The sequence below is a fragment of the Onychostoma macrolepis genome, chromosome 05, assembly GCF_012432095.1.
Source record: "Onychostoma macrolepis isolate SWU-2019 chromosome 05, ASM1243209v1, whole genome shotgun sequence".
NCBI lineage: Eukaryota > Metazoa > Chordata > Actinopteri > Cypriniformes > Cyprinidae > Onychostoma > Onychostoma macrolepis.
Window position 1 is genome coordinate 28,713,222 of NC_081159.1, and position 16,970 is coordinate 28,730,191.

General features: G+C 34.4%; 1 protein-coding gene across 2 annotated transcripts; it reads left to right on the plus strand.

The window, feature by feature from the left end:
* The first annotated feature begins 62 nt into the window (after positions 1–62).
* prune2 (prune homolog 2 with BCH domain) lies at positions 63–16,798 on the plus strand. 2 transcript variants are annotated; one of them, XM_058774582.1, is made up of 11 exons: positions 63–113; positions 9,809–9,885; positions 10,187–10,387; positions 10,468–10,644; positions 12,080–12,182; positions 12,264–12,395; positions 12,498–12,584; positions 12,737–12,835; positions 13,981–14,019; positions 14,126–14,170; positions 14,578–16,798. In XM_058774582.1, the coding sequence occupies exons 2-11, from the start codon at positions 9,831–9,833 to the stop codon at positions 14,603–14,605; spliced, it is 966 nt and encodes a 321-aa protein (XP_058630565.1). In that variant the 5' UTR covers positions 63–113; positions 9,809–9,830; the 3' UTR covers positions 14,606–16,798. The 2 variants fall into 2 exon arrangements, with proteins under 2 accessions (XP_058630565.1, XP_058630564.1); XM_058774581.1 differs by lacking the exon at positions 63–113 and adding an exon at positions 4,123–4,244.
* Positions 16,799–16,970: the final 172 nt, after the last annotated feature.

Here is a 16,970-nt window from a genome sequence, read left to right on the forward strand (position 1 = left end):
GTGTGGCACAGTTGCTGTAGCAATGAACATTGGACCAAACACTTTCTGAGTAAGAGGTCATAGAGCACCTCCCATTGCTTCCTTTAACACAAGAGACTTGCAACAGAAAGCTGGTGAGTAGCTGAACACACAACACTGTTCACGGTTCTCTCAACACTGTGGAGATCTTAAATCATAGAACATGACGAATCGTAATAGAGCAGGAAACAACAGCGCTTTGAGTAAATTCTATTTTGTGGTTTAGGTGTGTGTAATCTCTTTTATGGACACACTGAGGGCAGATTCAAAGCAGTGAATTTTTATGGGGCATCAGGCGAATGATCACCTTCCAGCACAATGCTCCGTTTACAGTATAAAGCATTGTGACCACAGGCTATGCAATTTTAGTATGAATGGTTGTGACCTCTTTTTTTAATTTAAAGACTACATGGAATATTTCTTTAATGATTAGTTACACTGTAGTACTGTAGAACTGAGAAAAAGTTAACAGCAGTGGAAAACATGAAATGGAAAGCATCATAATCTACATTTTCCCTTATATTTCTTGATTAACATTAACCTTAACATACAACGTCATTCTAACTACTGTTTGATTTATGCTGTCCAGACATAATGATTCATTTATTACCAATAATGTAAAAAGGAACAACAATAATAAAGCTATTTATAATATACCATTATTTTTTTCACAATACAGTAACAAGAACTACATTTTCTCACATTACGTGAATGAGAATTTGTATTTGAAAAATGCATTTTAGTGGTCCATATGCTTCAATTTCTTTGTAAGTAAATGACAATATTAGTCAGCTACCATTAGTATCCTTTGTGAAAAAGAAGTGCACCTAATTTTAAAAACTGTACTTGCAGATAATATAATATTAAGGAAATTAAAAGACACTTACTCTATGTGAATTTATACTTTAACAATCTCTTACCTTGCTTTAAAAAAACACAAATTTGTATGTGTTGACTAACATACTAAAGCATATGTAAAGTACTTGATTTTAATTTTAACTGCAGTGTTCTGTTGGAGTTCAATATTACATTTAAAATTAATATATTTTAAACATACTAAATTGCAACATATTTAAATACAATATAACAAGTTTCAATAGAAATTACAATAAGTATATATTAGTTTAACGTAAATGCTTGTCAGTACATTCGGCAGTACACTTTAACCATATTTCAGAGACAATAAAATTGTGAAATTGCATATAAAGATACTTACATAAGTCCATAAAGTGGGTCAAAAAAAAAAAAAAAGAAAAGAAAATTTGCATTTAATATAAATTTGTATATAACATATTGTCTTTTAACTGCAATTTACAAATTAATTAAGAGTCTGTAAATATTAAGTATGCACTGAAATATATTCTTTTAAAGTATATTATTTTAAGTCCTCTTTTTAAAAGTATGCTAAAGTGATTTCTTTTATTTTTTTTATTTAGTTGAAGTGTACAATACATATAATGTAGACAGATAAATTGTACATCAAACAAACATGAGCATGAGATAGATATGCTAACAGATGCTGCACACATAAAAAGACAAAAAACAGACATAAATAAAAAGTACATATACTTAACCCTATACTCACTTCATTCAAGTCACTAAGTATCTAATTTATCCACACCTTAATTATATACCTTGTTTCATTTTTCAAACTCAACTGTCCAGGAACTTTAAAAGAGGACCGTGAAGTGCCTATTAATAGGTTGAACCAATGATATATTAGTTTTATCCTTCTAGTTTAATAGCTAGTATGGATGAGGTAAAGATAAATGTTTTTGTTTCTTATGAAGAGTTAATGGAAGAAAAATCTCCCAGCAGAAACATTGAGGGTGATAGCAGGAGATTAATATCTAGAATTACATTTAACTTCTGACCAGAATTTCTTTATGTATATACAACTCCAGAAGGAATTGATAAAATTGTCTGAACTGTTTTGGCAGTATGTACAGGTGCATCTCAATAAATTAGAATTTCGTGAAAAAGTTATTCACTTATTTCAAAAAGTGAAACTTTCATATATTTTAGATTCATTACATGTAAAGTAAAACATTTAAAAGTTTTTTTTTGTTTTAATTTTGATGATTAGAGCTTACAGCTCATGAAAGTCAAAAATCAATATCTGAAAATATTACAATATTTACATTTGAGTTTGAATAAATGACCATCCCTACAGTATAAATTCTGGGTATCTCTTGTTCTTTGAAACCACAATAATGGGGAAGACTGCTGACTTGGCAATGATCCAGAAGACGAACATTGACGCCCTCTACAAAGAGGGTAAGTCACAGAAGGTCATTACTGAAAGGTGTGGCTGTTTACAGAGTGCTGTATCAAAGCATATTAAATGCAAAGTTGACTGGAAGGAAGAATTTGGGTAGGAAAAGGAGCACAAGCAACAGGGATGACCGCAAGCTTGATAATACAGTCAAGCAAAGCTGATTCAAACACTTGGGAGAGCTTCACAAGGAGTGGACTGAAGCTGGAGTCAGTGCATCAAGAGTCACCACGCTCAGACGTCTTCAGGAAAAGGGCTACCAAGCCACTTCTGAACCAGAGACAACGTCAGAAGCGTCTTACCTGGGCTGTGGAGAAAAAGAACTGGACTGTTGCTCAGTGGTCCAAAGTCCTCTTTTCAGATGAAAGTAAATTTTGCATTTCATTTGGAAATCAAGGTCCCAGAATCTGGAGGAAGAGTGGAGAGGCACAGAATCCATGTTGCTTGAAGTCCAGTGTGAAGTTTCCACAGTCAGTGATGATTTGGGCTGCCATGTCATCTGCTGGTGTTGGTCCACTGTGTTGTCTGAAGTCCACAGTCAACGCAGCCATCTACCAGGAAATTTTAGAGCACTTCATGCTTCCTTCTGCTGACAAGCTTTATGGAGATGCAGATTTCATTTTCCAGCAGGACTTGGCACCTGCCCACACTGCCAGTGATACCAAAAGCTGGTTTAATGACCATGGTGTTACTGTGCTTGATTGGCCAGCAAACTCACCAGACCCGAACCCCATAGAGAATCTACGGGGTATTGTCAAGAGGAAAATGAGAGACACCAGACCCAACAATGCAGATGAGCTGAAGGCCACTGTCAAAGAAACCTGGGCTTCCACACCACCTCAGCAGTGCCACAAACTGATCACCTCCATGTCACGCCGAATTGAGGCAGTAATTAAAGCAAAAGGAGCCCCTACCAAGTATTGAGTACATATACAGTAAATGAACATACTTTCCAGAAGGCCAACAATTCACTAAAAATGTTTTTTTTTTATTGGTCTTATGAAGTATTCTAATTTGTTGAGAGTGAATTGGTGGGTTTTTGTTAAATGTGAGCCTAAATCATCACAATTAAAAGAACCAAAGACTTAAACTACTTCAATCTGTGTGCATTGAATTTATTTAATACACGAGATTCACAATTTGAGTTGAATTACTGAAATAAATTAACTTTTCCACAACATTCTAATTTATTGAGATGCACCTGTATATGTATTAATAATATAGACAAAGCCCATGTTTATTTTTTGTGATATGTACTCGATTTTAGTATTTTTTATTGTATAAATTCTATTCTGGTATTACCAGAAAAGAAGACAAAAATATCTTTGCAAAGTCTGTATTTTCACAGTGAAGATCATTATTCCATTTGTTTATGGGCAAAGAGCTTATGGGTTCATTGGAGGCTAAGATATTATACATTTGTGATAACAATTTGATTCGATGTAAAGAATTACATTTTTCAAAGAGTTCATGATTATGATTCACAAACGTATTAATATTAGCTTCCTTTAATTGTATGTATCGGTAGCATGGATTTTCTGGTGTGTTTTATTTTTCAAAAAGGACATTCAGTTTCAGGGGCTTTGGTTTATTTAATGAGTCTGAATGGGCTCTGGGAAAATCTCTGGCTCTCACAGACACACTCATTCATGTCTCTTTACTCATCTGCACAGCCAGACTCGCTCACAGTTCACCTGTGCAGTCAGACCCATCCGTTTCATTTATCCTCACAGCAGTGCTGCTGCTGAGTCTCCCTCATTTGTATCTCAAGCTCAGGGCGGAGAGAACAGCCTCACGCCCTTATTTGGTGCTAGAGAGGGTCACATGACCACAAAATGGTGGAGGCTCTTGGCAGTGGGTGAGCCGAGCATCCCTGACGCTGAGAGACACAGGCACACATCCATGATCTGAAACCCAGGGCAGGAGACAGAACTGTGCCTCAGCCGTGGTGGTGAGTGCACTAGGGGTCATTCTAGCAGGGGACGAAGGAAGATTGTTGTTATTTGAAAGCATTGAGATGGGAGGGAAAGAGGGAGGGATGGGGATTTGTTTGTGATGCATCTTTGGTAGCGGAAGAGGTTTAGCATCAGCATCCTTTATGATGCAAGACACGGGCAGCTGCTTTTGTTTGCATTTGGATCATAAATGAACGTTTGTCATGTTGAATACAGGCACATGTTGTATCGTAATAAGTCTATGCACAGCTGACCTGCTTTGGCCATTATTCAAATTCATGGCTCTGCATGCATGGCTCATTTATTTGCCTATGTGTATGTGCGATTGCATGTTTGCAAATGCCAGTGTGTGGAAACTAAGCGGAAGAGTGATTCATAAAGAAGAGGGGAGAGAGAGCAGAAAAGATGTGTTGATGATGACATAATGCCCGCCCACTTTTCCTGTTTCCTGCTGTGGAGGATGGATGGATGGATGGATTAATCCTACGTCTTGATGGAGGGAGAGAGCAACAGACCTTTCCACTTTCACCCTCACCCACTCTCTTTCTCTCCATCAACACATATTCTCTGTTTGAGAACTAGCAACCATCTGGCAGCCTATTGTAGATATTCCCGCGAGACAGGTTTGCGTTCTCACGTGGCTCTCTCTGTGTGTGTATGCATAAATTTACACATGAATTCACACTGCTTTGAAATTCCAAATAGGGATGTTAAAGCAACGGTACAGATAGATTTTTAGAGCAGATAAGATTATACAGACTACGTTTTCTGTTGACAGTCAGTTTGTTGCGTATTGCAGCTGAAGCAAATGCAAGACAGATATTGCAACATATCGAAGAGCTGCAAAATTTCCTGTTTCACAGTGTTAAGTGCATCTACTCTGCTTGAAGCTCATTTGAAACAGCTTTTTGTCTGTGAGTCCTTATTTTGTAGCTCTAATTTTAAATCTGTAAAACCTGTAAAGATCAACTGGATCATTTATTCTTATTCTTATTCTTGTTCTTCTTGTTGGTTGTTGTTATTGCACATTTGACTAGAAGTCTATGTGAAAGTGATCCATAATTTATTATTATGATGATAATAATAATAATAATAATAATAATTATATATATATATATATATATATATATATATATATATATATATATATTGTTGTTAGTTGTTGTTATTGCTGTTGTTATTGCACATTGAAAGTGATCCATCATTCATTATTATCAGAGGTGTAAAATACTTGAGTAATTTTACTTGATTACTTTACTTAAGTATTATTTTGGGGGATTTGTAATTTATTCAAATACAATTTAAACTGACTACTTGTACTTTTACTTGATTACATTTCTGAAGAAAAAACAGTACTTTTTCTCCTTACAATTTTATTTCATCTTAAAATGTACATTACATTTTTATTTGATCTTATGCACATTAAATATGGTAAACGGAAGCTCAAACGTGCGTGCCTGATGTGAGAACCAATGATCATTGTTTCATGCATCAAGCACACATATTTCTACTTCATTTATGACTTTCATCAGGTAAATGTCTGACTTCAAAAGTTCACCATCAAATCCGAGGAAGCATATTGAGGTAGCAAAGTTGCATTTTCCCAAAAAATGTTTATTCGTTATTTGTTCTGTTTTGATAGAGCCATTAGCTGTGTAATATTAGCTGTGCTGAATGCACAAGATTGAGTGCAAATAAAATCAGTGATGAGAATTTAAATACCATTAATATTTTTGTGGAAATAGTTTCTTAATTAATTAAAAATCTCCAAAAGTATTTAAATAAGCATTGTTTGTTAAATGAATTGTAATTCATGTTTAGTGATGTTCTCACCAGGTAGTAGGGATGGGTACCGAAACCCGGTATTAAATCGGTCTCGGGGCTAAATTATGAAAGACCGGAGTATCGATAAGCTCTGACGTTATCGGTTCTGCTGTCGGTACTGGAGAAATCAAGAAAACACACATACATTTATTGTTACTATATATACACATTATTTTGCAAATTATATTTCACCAGAGTTGCCAGCTGTTTTTATGTGCAATAATATTTAAACATCTGTCTATGATACATTTTTGCTATTCGCAATTCAGAAACGAGAACGCGCTTACGCGGAGGAGTTTCAGCACGTGCAACATGAAAGCCCTGTTTAATTATGATAGAAGAGAGAACTAACTATTCAAACATCTGCTTATGCTTTAGGCCTGTGGCTGTTATATTAAGCTTAGTTTATTTATTTTTTATTTCGATTTTGGCTTCTAAGTATTATAGCCGTGTTTCTTCTAGCACAACTTCCTTCCCTTTACAGCGGTGCGCATTCGTTCCTCCCTAACCAAAACTTAACGTCAGAATCAGCTCAATCGGTGATTATTGTAAAATGCTGTCTTTACTGCTGCTACATTGCGGGACATGTTTGATAATAAAACGTTGAAAGCACAATCAGCGCGAGAGACGCTGTTCCCCAGGATGAAATGTGTGCGCGCGCCGCGCTCCAAAACGGACAAGCAGATTACAGTTTGAGCTTCAGGCGCATCCAAACGATCAAATGCACACAAAATGTCAAAATGGCCAGCTACGAGAGTATTCACTTAAACACAGTTTATGTCTTAAGTGGACGAGATCAGTTGGGAGAAAATCCGATGTGTGTCAATATTTTGTCTTAAAGTGACAGACTGGTGCTTGGGCCATCAATGTTAAATAACAAAATGCAAAGAGAAAATCACCCACAGCTCTTAATCTGAATAACGTTATAGCTTTAATAAGCATTAATCTATCAATACATACAGTGAAAATTATACAGTGTTATTTTACATTTTAATTTTTTTGTTTTACGTTTGATTACTTTTAGATTTCTTTTGTAGCTATTACTTACCTGAACATTAATGTTAGTAGACCTTCATGGAAAAATGAAAGCACTGTTTATTTCATTTCATTTAATTTGTATATTTGTTTTATTGTATTTGTTGGTTTGTTTTACTTTGTTTCTTTGTTCATGTTCTTACTGTATCTTATGTATATAAAACACTAAAAATGCCTGCACACTGGTGCATTTACAAATTGATGTTTTATATTAATTTAATTAAATATTTATTTTACATTTCAGAATATAAAGCAATGTTAATCCAGCTCCTAATCTGTCTCATTCATATATATATATATATATATATATATATAACAAAAAGTACCGATAAGAATACCGTTAAAGTACCGGATCGATAAGCAGTATCAGTAAGAGTAGTAATACCGTTAATACCTTACCGATACCCATCCCTACCAGGTAGTGGATAAGTTGTATTTATAATATGTCATTATATGACACACTGAGTAGGAATCAGGACTGTCAATGTTTTTTTTTTTTTTTAAATCTTAATAATTACATGATTTGCTCATTAATTAATCTAATTAGTAACAAATAATTATTTATCAATATTTGCTGAGAAAAAAAAAAAACTCTAAAAGCCCCAAATAAATAATTAAAAGATTAATTATCCTGTCAGACAGTGACGTTGAATAGACAACACACAAAAAATTGGCCTTTCAAAACGTTAATGTTGTATGTTTTAATTCTATGACTCTCCTCATTAATTCAACACATTCTAGTATTCTGTGTGGAATATGTTTCTAGCCTCTGCATCACATCTTGCTCTTCAAAGGGATAGTTCACCCAAAAATTATAATTCTCTCATCATTTACTGACCCTCATGTCATCCCAGATGTTTATGACTTTCTTTCTTAAGATGAACACAAGCAAAGATTTTTAGTCCAGATAATGCAAAACAGAACCACTTCAGAACCCACACAAAGTGAACACGACAGTCAAGCTTAAAATATTAGCAGGCCTATTTGTATCCTTCTTACATACAGTGGGTACGGAAAGTATTCAGACCCCCTTAAATTTTTCACTCTTTGTTATATTGCAGCCATTTGCTAAAATCATTTAGGTTCATTTTTTTTCCTCATTAATGTACACACAGCACCCCATATTGACAGAAAAACACAGAATTGTTGACATTTTTGCAGAATTATTAAAAAAGAAAAACTGAAATATCAAAATGGTCCTAAGTATTCAGACCCTTTGCTCAGTATTTAGTAGAAGCACCCTTTTGATCTAATACAGCCATGAGTCTTTTTGGGAAAGATGCAACAAGTTTTTCACACCTGGATTTGGGGATCCTCTGCCATTCCTCCTTGCAGATCCTCTCCAGTTCTGTCAGGTTGGATGGTAAACGTTGGTGGACAGCCATTTTTAGGTCTCTCCAGAGATGCTCAATTGGGTTTAAGTCAGGGCTCTGGCTGGGCCATTCAAGAACAGTCACGGAGTTGTTGTGAAGCCACTGTGCTCTTAGGAACCTTAAGTGCAGCAGAATTTTTTTTGTAACCTTGGCCAGATCTGTGCCTTGCCACAATTCTGTCTCTGAGCTCTTCAGGCAGTTCCTTTGACCTCATGATTCTCATTTGCTCTGACATGCACTGTGAGCTGTAAGGTCTTATATAGACAGGCGTGTGGCTTTCCTAATCAAGTCCAATCAGTATAATCAAACACAGCTGGACTCAAATGAAGGTGTAGCTGTAGAACCATCTCAAGGATGATCAGAAGAAATGGACAGCACCTGAGTTAAATATATGAGTGTCACAGCAAAGGGTCTGAATACTTAGGACCATGTGATATTTCAGTTTTTCTTTTTTAATAAATCTGCAAAAATGTCAACAATTCTGTGTTTTTCTGTCAATATGGGGTGCTGTGTGTACATTAATGAGGAAAAAAAATGAACTTAAATGATTTTAGCAAATGGCTGCAATATAACAAAGAGTGAAAAATTTAAGGGGGTCTGAATACTTTCCGTACCCACTGTATGCCTATCATTTCACTTAAGAAGACACTGATTCATTAACAGGGGTTGCATGTGTTACTGTCATATTCACTTTGTGTAGTTTTTGAAGTGTCATTTTTGGATGTCCCATACACGTGATTTTTTTCCCTAAAACTCTTTGTTTGTGTTCATCTGATAAATGAAAGTCACATGGGATGGCATGAGGGTGGAAAGGATGGAGTTTCCTTTTAATCCCTTTCCCTGTATTTTTTTTCCCGGTGGTCCGCTGTGCTGCATTTTAATTGTTGTTGTTGCACTAGATATACGTGTTTGACCTGTACCATTGCATTTTGTTTCGTTTTCTCCCTTTAACCAAACTTCTGAATGTCTGTCAGAAAAGAAAATACTTCTACTTTTTTAATATTTGAGTACAATTTAAAGTTGTACTTTTTTACTTTTACTCAAGTATGTTTTTGGCCAGATACTTTTTCACTCAGTATTTGTACTTTCACTTGAGTAAAATGTTTGAGTACTTTTTACACCTCTGATTATTATAATTATTTTTATTATTATTGATATTTTTTAATTATTTGATTGTAAAAGACATTTCACAAGAGGTCTATGTGAAAGTACTGAAAGTACTTACATGATTTATAAGAATAAGAATATTTTTATTATTCCCTGACAGAAAGATTTGAGTGCAGTGATGATGATGATGATGACAGTGGCTATACATTTGTTTCTCATAGTTCCTCTTCTGGCGATGTGGGGATGGACCAGACTCATGAACACAAGATGAGCTTTGAGGGGGCAGAGGGTAGACCAGGTGAGACTGACAAACACTGACACTCTAGAATATGCCTCAAAATATCACAAGAAGACTGAATACCTTTACAAAGGCTACTTCAAACTGACAGAACAATGAAGCTGTTATGAATCTGAGGTATAAAGTAACATTCTCTTCTTCTACACATTCTTATTAGGCTTAATATGGTTTAGTCAATTTGGGCACATTACTGAAAGCTTTTCAGTCCTGGAACAATATTCAAATGAACCAATCTGAAATAGTATGATGAACAGATGTGTCAATTTCTAAATGTTTATCGATTGTCTGTTGAATCCACTAGCTCCACCCACCTCCCTGCCCCTGCAGGGCCAAGGGGGCGTGGCCTCTCAGAGGAAGAAGCTGTCGGCTCCTCGTATAAGTCTATCGTTGGACCAAAGTGAGGATGACCTGTTCGACACACCAGATGACCTCGACATCAATGTGGATGATCTAGACACACCTGACGAAGCAGATTATACTGACCATGAAATAGACTGGGAAGGTAGGACATAAAAACTTTATTATTACAATTGTTTAATATTAAAAAGAGATTACTAATATCTTAACACACAATTTTTTCAGAGCCTCAAGCATCTCAGAGTGATTCTGTTAAAGAAACAGTTGAGCCCATTCCCACATACAGTGCTCAGGAGGAGCGGCAGGATTCCAAACTCTGGAGAACCGTTATCATTGGGGAACAAGAGCACCGCATCAACATGAAGAGTATTGAACCTTACCAAAAAGTCGTATCCCATGGAGGTACGTTAAAGGAATATTTCAAAGAAAATCCAAAAGAATGTTTTGGGTTAAATGTAAAGTAAAGATACTGGTTCACACGGAGAGAAATGCATGTATGTTTCTACAATGGAAGTTTATGGGGCAACTACAATGGAGTATTTTATGAAGCTCCTATGTTGTTGAGGGACTTACATGGACCTTTTAATAAAATGTTTGATATTTGAGCTGTAATGCCTTAATCATCCACTAGCTGATTGTTTGCACAGAAAAGATTGGTAGGCGATTTGTTTACACTTTATTTTACAGTATGTGTACTTACAGTGTACTTACCCAAGAAAGTACTGGGTAGTACAAACAAAGTACCTACATTGGTTAAGTTTAGGTTTAGGGTAGGTTCAGGGTTAGTATTTATTACCCAGTTATTGTAATTGCTACATAGTATGTACATGCAGAACAGACCTGAAAAATAAAGTGCTTCCGATGATTCTATCAAATCAGTATTACATTATAGGATTCTGCACACTAGTGGTGGTTGAGGAGAGACCCCCCCCGCTATATAAGTGCACCATTCATTCATTCATTCATTCATTACATTAACGTGCAATGTTTAAAGGTTATGGTTGCATTTATTTGTGGTCATGTACACGTGCCCGAAATGTTTTCATTGTAAGCAGTATTGTTGTTGTCTGGTTTTAGCACTTCAGTATACTTTGAAAAAGAGTGCTTATTGCATAAATACTACATGCTAGTTATTGCATACTTATAACAACGAAATACAATTTAAAATAATATACTTAAGTGTGAATTGAACAATGTTTTCAGCCACTCAAGTGGATTATTTACAATTAAATTAAACTGTATTATAGTTTCAATTTATATTAAATTTGAATTTAAGAGTGCGTTTTGACCTACTTAAGTAGGAATTATGAAATTTCATATTGCTGAAACTTATTGTTCCCTTATGCTAAATCGCTTATTGTATTCCTGAGTTATAAGTTGCTTTGGATAAAAGCATTTTCTAAATAAATAAATGTGTTGTGAATATTTCATAATTTTGTAATTTCTGTTGTCTTTGAAATATGGTTAAAGTGTACTGTTGAATGTGCTAACAAGCATTTATCATATACTTAAATATACTTTAATATCTATTAAAACACATTTGTAATGATAAATTTGCAATTTCGTACATTTAAAATTTACTTTTTTAAACACAACACATTTACAATTATAATACTTGTGCTTTAATATGTTAGTCAACAAATCAAAATGTGTTAAGAAACAATCATGAAAGTGGCATTTTATTCCATTATTAATATTACCTGCAAGTACAGTTTTTTAATATACAGTACCACATTTAATACAGTTAAGCACAGTTTGTTTATATATAATACTATATATATATATGCTGTGACTGATTGCAGTGATCCTTCAAAACTGTTCTTTTCTTTACCCGCAGGGTACTATGGCAATGGCGCAAATGCCATCATTGTATTTGCTGCATGCTTCCTCCCTGACAGTGACAGAGAGGACTATCACGAGATCATGGAGAACCTCTTCTTGTGAGTTCAGTCAAACCTAAAATAGAATAATATTAGCTATACTGAGAACAAATCACTGAATAAATGTGATTTACTCCTCAGGTATGTTATCAGTACACTAGAGCTCATGGTAGCAGAGGATTACATGATTGTGTACTTGAATGGAGCCACTCCACACCGCAGGATGCCTGGCCTCAACTGGCTCAAGAGATGCTACCAGATGATTGATAGGAGGTATATTTTATATACCTGCTGAATGTACTGTACATGAAATACACAATATATACAGTATATTAAAAAAGAAGAAGACTAATGTTGTTGTTTACACTTTTTCAGGCTCAGAAAGAACTTAAAATCTTTCATCATTGTTCACCCATCATGGTTCATTAGGACAATTCTAGCCATCACGAAACCGTTTATTAGGTATAGTGAAAGGATTGATTTACTTATTATTATTATTCATTTATTTTTACATTTTATGCAGTAAATCACATTTTAAATAAATAAATAGTGTAAATGGTAAGTTCATTCTATAACCTATAACTAAATACAATTGATTTATAAATGTTTTCCAGCTCAAAGTTCAGCAGTAAGATCAAGTATGTGAACAGCTTAGCAGAACTGGAGGAGCTCATCCCAATGGAGTACGTCCACATACCTGAGTGCATAATCAGGTGAGCCACACGTTTATCTGTCTTACATATTTAAATGTATGGCAAACTATTTTAGGCACTGCTCTGTGCAGTACAAAAGTAAACAGAGGAAGCATCCAGGCACTGATCAGCTGCACACATACTGTGAGAGCGAGACGATCGCAGACAGCTGTAGCTGATGAAGAGGTGTTTATGACAATCTGTACAGGGGTTGTGACTCAATAATTTAAAATCTATGAAGATACGTTTCTATGGGAACAGACATTTAAAACACTGGGGTGAACAGCAATGCTAGATGGTTTATATGCTTTACCGGGAGTCCTTTTTTGTCTACCAAACCCCTACGATCTAAAATATTTAAGGCGAGACACTGCAGGTGAATAGGGTAAAAAAAATAACTAATAGTCATCGCCTTACTTACCTAGTTGATTGATGACATTGATAATTGCAAACATTTTTTGTATTACAAGTTTTCTAAAATGTTAGGTTTAAATATGCAAATGAGGCATTATTTAATGAAATATGCACTAATTTGCATACATTTCTAGTACAAAAATCTAAACACCGGATGAAGTCAGTTTCAAAATTTTGTCACTCCATAATTCAGAAAATACTTAGAACAGACAGAAAACACTATATTTTGACAATTTTGGGGGGATTAAAATGTTGTATATAATCAAGCAAATTATATATGAACAAATCCCTCTGTAAAAACCTTCAGGATATAGACAGGAATAAAAATGTAAAGTTTGGTGTGTGTAAGTGCTACTGAAGTGGAGATTTATGGCTCAGTGTAGGAGACAAAACTTTAAAAACCTTTAAAAATATGTATTGTAATTGAAATCTATTGATACAAATAGATAAAGTGCTATAAAAGAAACACTTAACAGTGTCTTTTGGATGTTTTCGTTCTACTAGTCTGAAAAAACACTTTATGAAAAACCAAAAAGCCCAAAATCTCAAAATTGACAGGTGCATAAAAAAACAGTGTTTTTGCCTGCAGTGTCTCCCCTTAAGTGAAGTATAAGTAAACATAATTATTGAATTGTATAATTTCTGAATATAAAATCAGAGTAAAGTGTTATTTAAAAAAAAAAAAATATTAATTTAAAGAATGTTTTTGAGCTAAAATATAATCAAAAATAAGTTTATCTTTGCCTCTCTAGACTGGACGAGGAGTTACGGGAAACAGCAGAGAGCTCTAAGTGAGTATTATAGAAGATGTTTGAGACCTCTGACTCTTTTTTTTATGTCATACTACAATTCAGTGCTCTGGCTATATGAACGTGTGTTTTTCATTTCTTTATAAAGAATCAACAGCTTTCTCCAAGGAAGTGAGAATCCACAAGAATCAATGTAAGATTTCTTAATCGTGTAGTAAATAGCCATTTCAAGTCAAGCATTATTTTTAAAGTCAACATGAAATAACAACATAGTTTTTCATGCTACATGATTCATCAGTACATGTTATTTTTTCCATTAAAAAAATTCCTTAAACTCTAATGCTCTGCTAACATCACCAAGAAGTAATGTTGACAATAATGCAATAATGTGAGATGCCCTCAATGGTGAACTTGAGCCTCTTTAATATTCAAGGTATATATACTGTATATAGATATACTCACTTGGAAATACATCATAATACAGAAGTAAAAAGTGTTTCATGTAGACTTTAAAGTGTATTCAATTAATTTTAAAATAAAAATAAATAATGATAGAAATATTTTATTAATAATGATTAACTTCTTCAAAATTTGTTTCAGAGCTCAACCCAATGTGAGCAGTTCATAAGAGCCGTTGGCTGTGGGTGCAAGAACAATATGTCTGAAAAGGTTTTGAGTATTTCAAATTGTAATGATTGCACACTGATGTGGATGCAATAATCGCATAAAATAAGAGAAGAGGGTATTTTTGTGCTTTGGTGTCTCACAGTGCTGGGATGAATAGTGCAGCACCACATGTTCTTCAACACAAATCACCTCAAATGTAATAATTCTTCTCACAGAACAGTAGCTTAAACCAGCGCAATGCTTAGATCATTCTTTGTCTTTTATCGTCTTGCAAAAGTTTCTCTTGTTACTTGAATTATGCATGAGAGGCATTTTAGCAATAATACAATGTTGTACTTTTCCCCTTTAGGCTCATAATTTTCACCGTCAGGTATTTTTTCTAATTGGAGCATGCATAAAGGGCAAAATCCTGTCACTTCAGCTGCTCTGTATTAATATTAGTGCATGCAAGGTTATTCTCAATGCGTAGCATCCTGTTAGCACTAATGCCAACTCTCTACCCTCTCATGCTAAATTGATGACTTGGGGACACAGAAAATAGAGCACTAGTTAATTATTGCCATTGTCAGAAACAATATGAGTCAGGTTTAAATTTAAACAACACCTCATATCACTTTATATGTATGGGTTCAAAATCAGCAGGGAGAAATCATTTGTAGTTCTTAAATGTCAAGTGTGTTATGCTAAAATGCTTCCTCTATTACTTTAAACCCAGGTTGACTTCCTGAACAAAGTAACATAAAGACTTTTGTGGCTCTTTTAAAACATTTGTGCAGCCAGTCATTACAAACATTAGCGGATATTGCCACACCAGGTGGTTTGAGAACATTAAATGTGAAAACCAGTGCTTGCTAATATAAACTGCTATAGAGTGCGACATTGCCTGCTCAATTTTTCAGCAGAAAATGTTTACGGAAGTAATTCATCCACTTGCTTCTCCTGTAGGGATTTTAAAAAAAGGCTTTATTAAAGAGACATAAGCTATGAACCAAAACAAAAAGCTACAGGGTTAATTACAACATTACAAAATTCGACTTGAAGCTAAAAATCTTATGAAGTATTGTGAATGACAGAATCTAAGTAACACAGAGATTAGATTCAAAGATGTTGAAGATGTTGATATAATATATATATAATCACGGATAATGTAGGTTTTCATTAGGAATTTCGCTGTTAAACATAATTTAATAATTGTGAGGAAACAGTAAATTATGGCTTTAACAAAAGCATATACTGCATTGACCAACAACCATGTACCTCACAGTAGGTCTATGTTTAATGGTTTATACGTTTTTAAGGCATTTTATAAATTATTATAAATCAATTATTTAATGGAGAAAATGAATGCGTTTTATTCTGAAACCCAAATGTTGCATATATTACTTTTGCTCATATTTTCAAGTTTAAAGGGGATTTCAAAACCACTAACTCTCAATATTAATCAGCAGTTTTGAATAAAACCTCAAATCATGTGACTTTTGTGGAGAGGTGTGCTATTTCTTTTCCAAGCAATCAGACTTTTATTAAAACTACCAACAACAATTCTCTGTGGAGCCATTAGGGGCGCTGGAATGACACACTTCACCTTTAAGAATCAAGCCATAGTGATGCATTAGTTGTTCTTGTGCTCACAACACTAAAATCAGTCCTAGATGTTTCAGAACTTTGATGTCTTTGTGAGTGTTTGCCATGTATAAAGGTAAAAATAGTTGCCACAATCAAAGATCTGTCAAATCCTAAGAGCATGCTGTTTCAGAGGTTTTCACGTTCAGTGTGACTGCTCTGTTTACTTTTGAACTCTTGTGTCAGTGTGTGAGGGTGTGTATGTGAATAGGTTTGTATGTGCGTGTGTGATTATCTGTTTATGTGTTTACATGCTGTTAGGTCTCCCAAGTTCTTCCTGCTAACAGGTTTGGGAACTAAAATAAAGGGACTTAAAAAGATTGCTGTAAAGCACAATATTCAAATTAAGTCTACAAGTGTGTGTGTGTGTGTGAATATATGAGAGACATTATGTGTGATTGGATCACTGCATGTGTCCCTGGTTGTTGATATATGATCCATTTAGACTGAAATTCTACTGAATAATATGAATAGATGAAATTTGTTCCAGAGGCCTTCTCCAGCAGAGCATATTGAGATTGAGATGTATGTTATATTGCAGAGTAAATCAATAAATTAAAATTATATCTGAGCAGTTGTGTTATTGGTGCCGTTTTATGTAATATTCTCATTCCATTTCTTTTAAAAATCATATTATGTTTTATTGATATTTTTATATATCAAGATGAAGATATTATATAAAGATAATATATTTATATAAAGATATTATAAATTCAATGTAATAATTTTAAATGAATTTAATT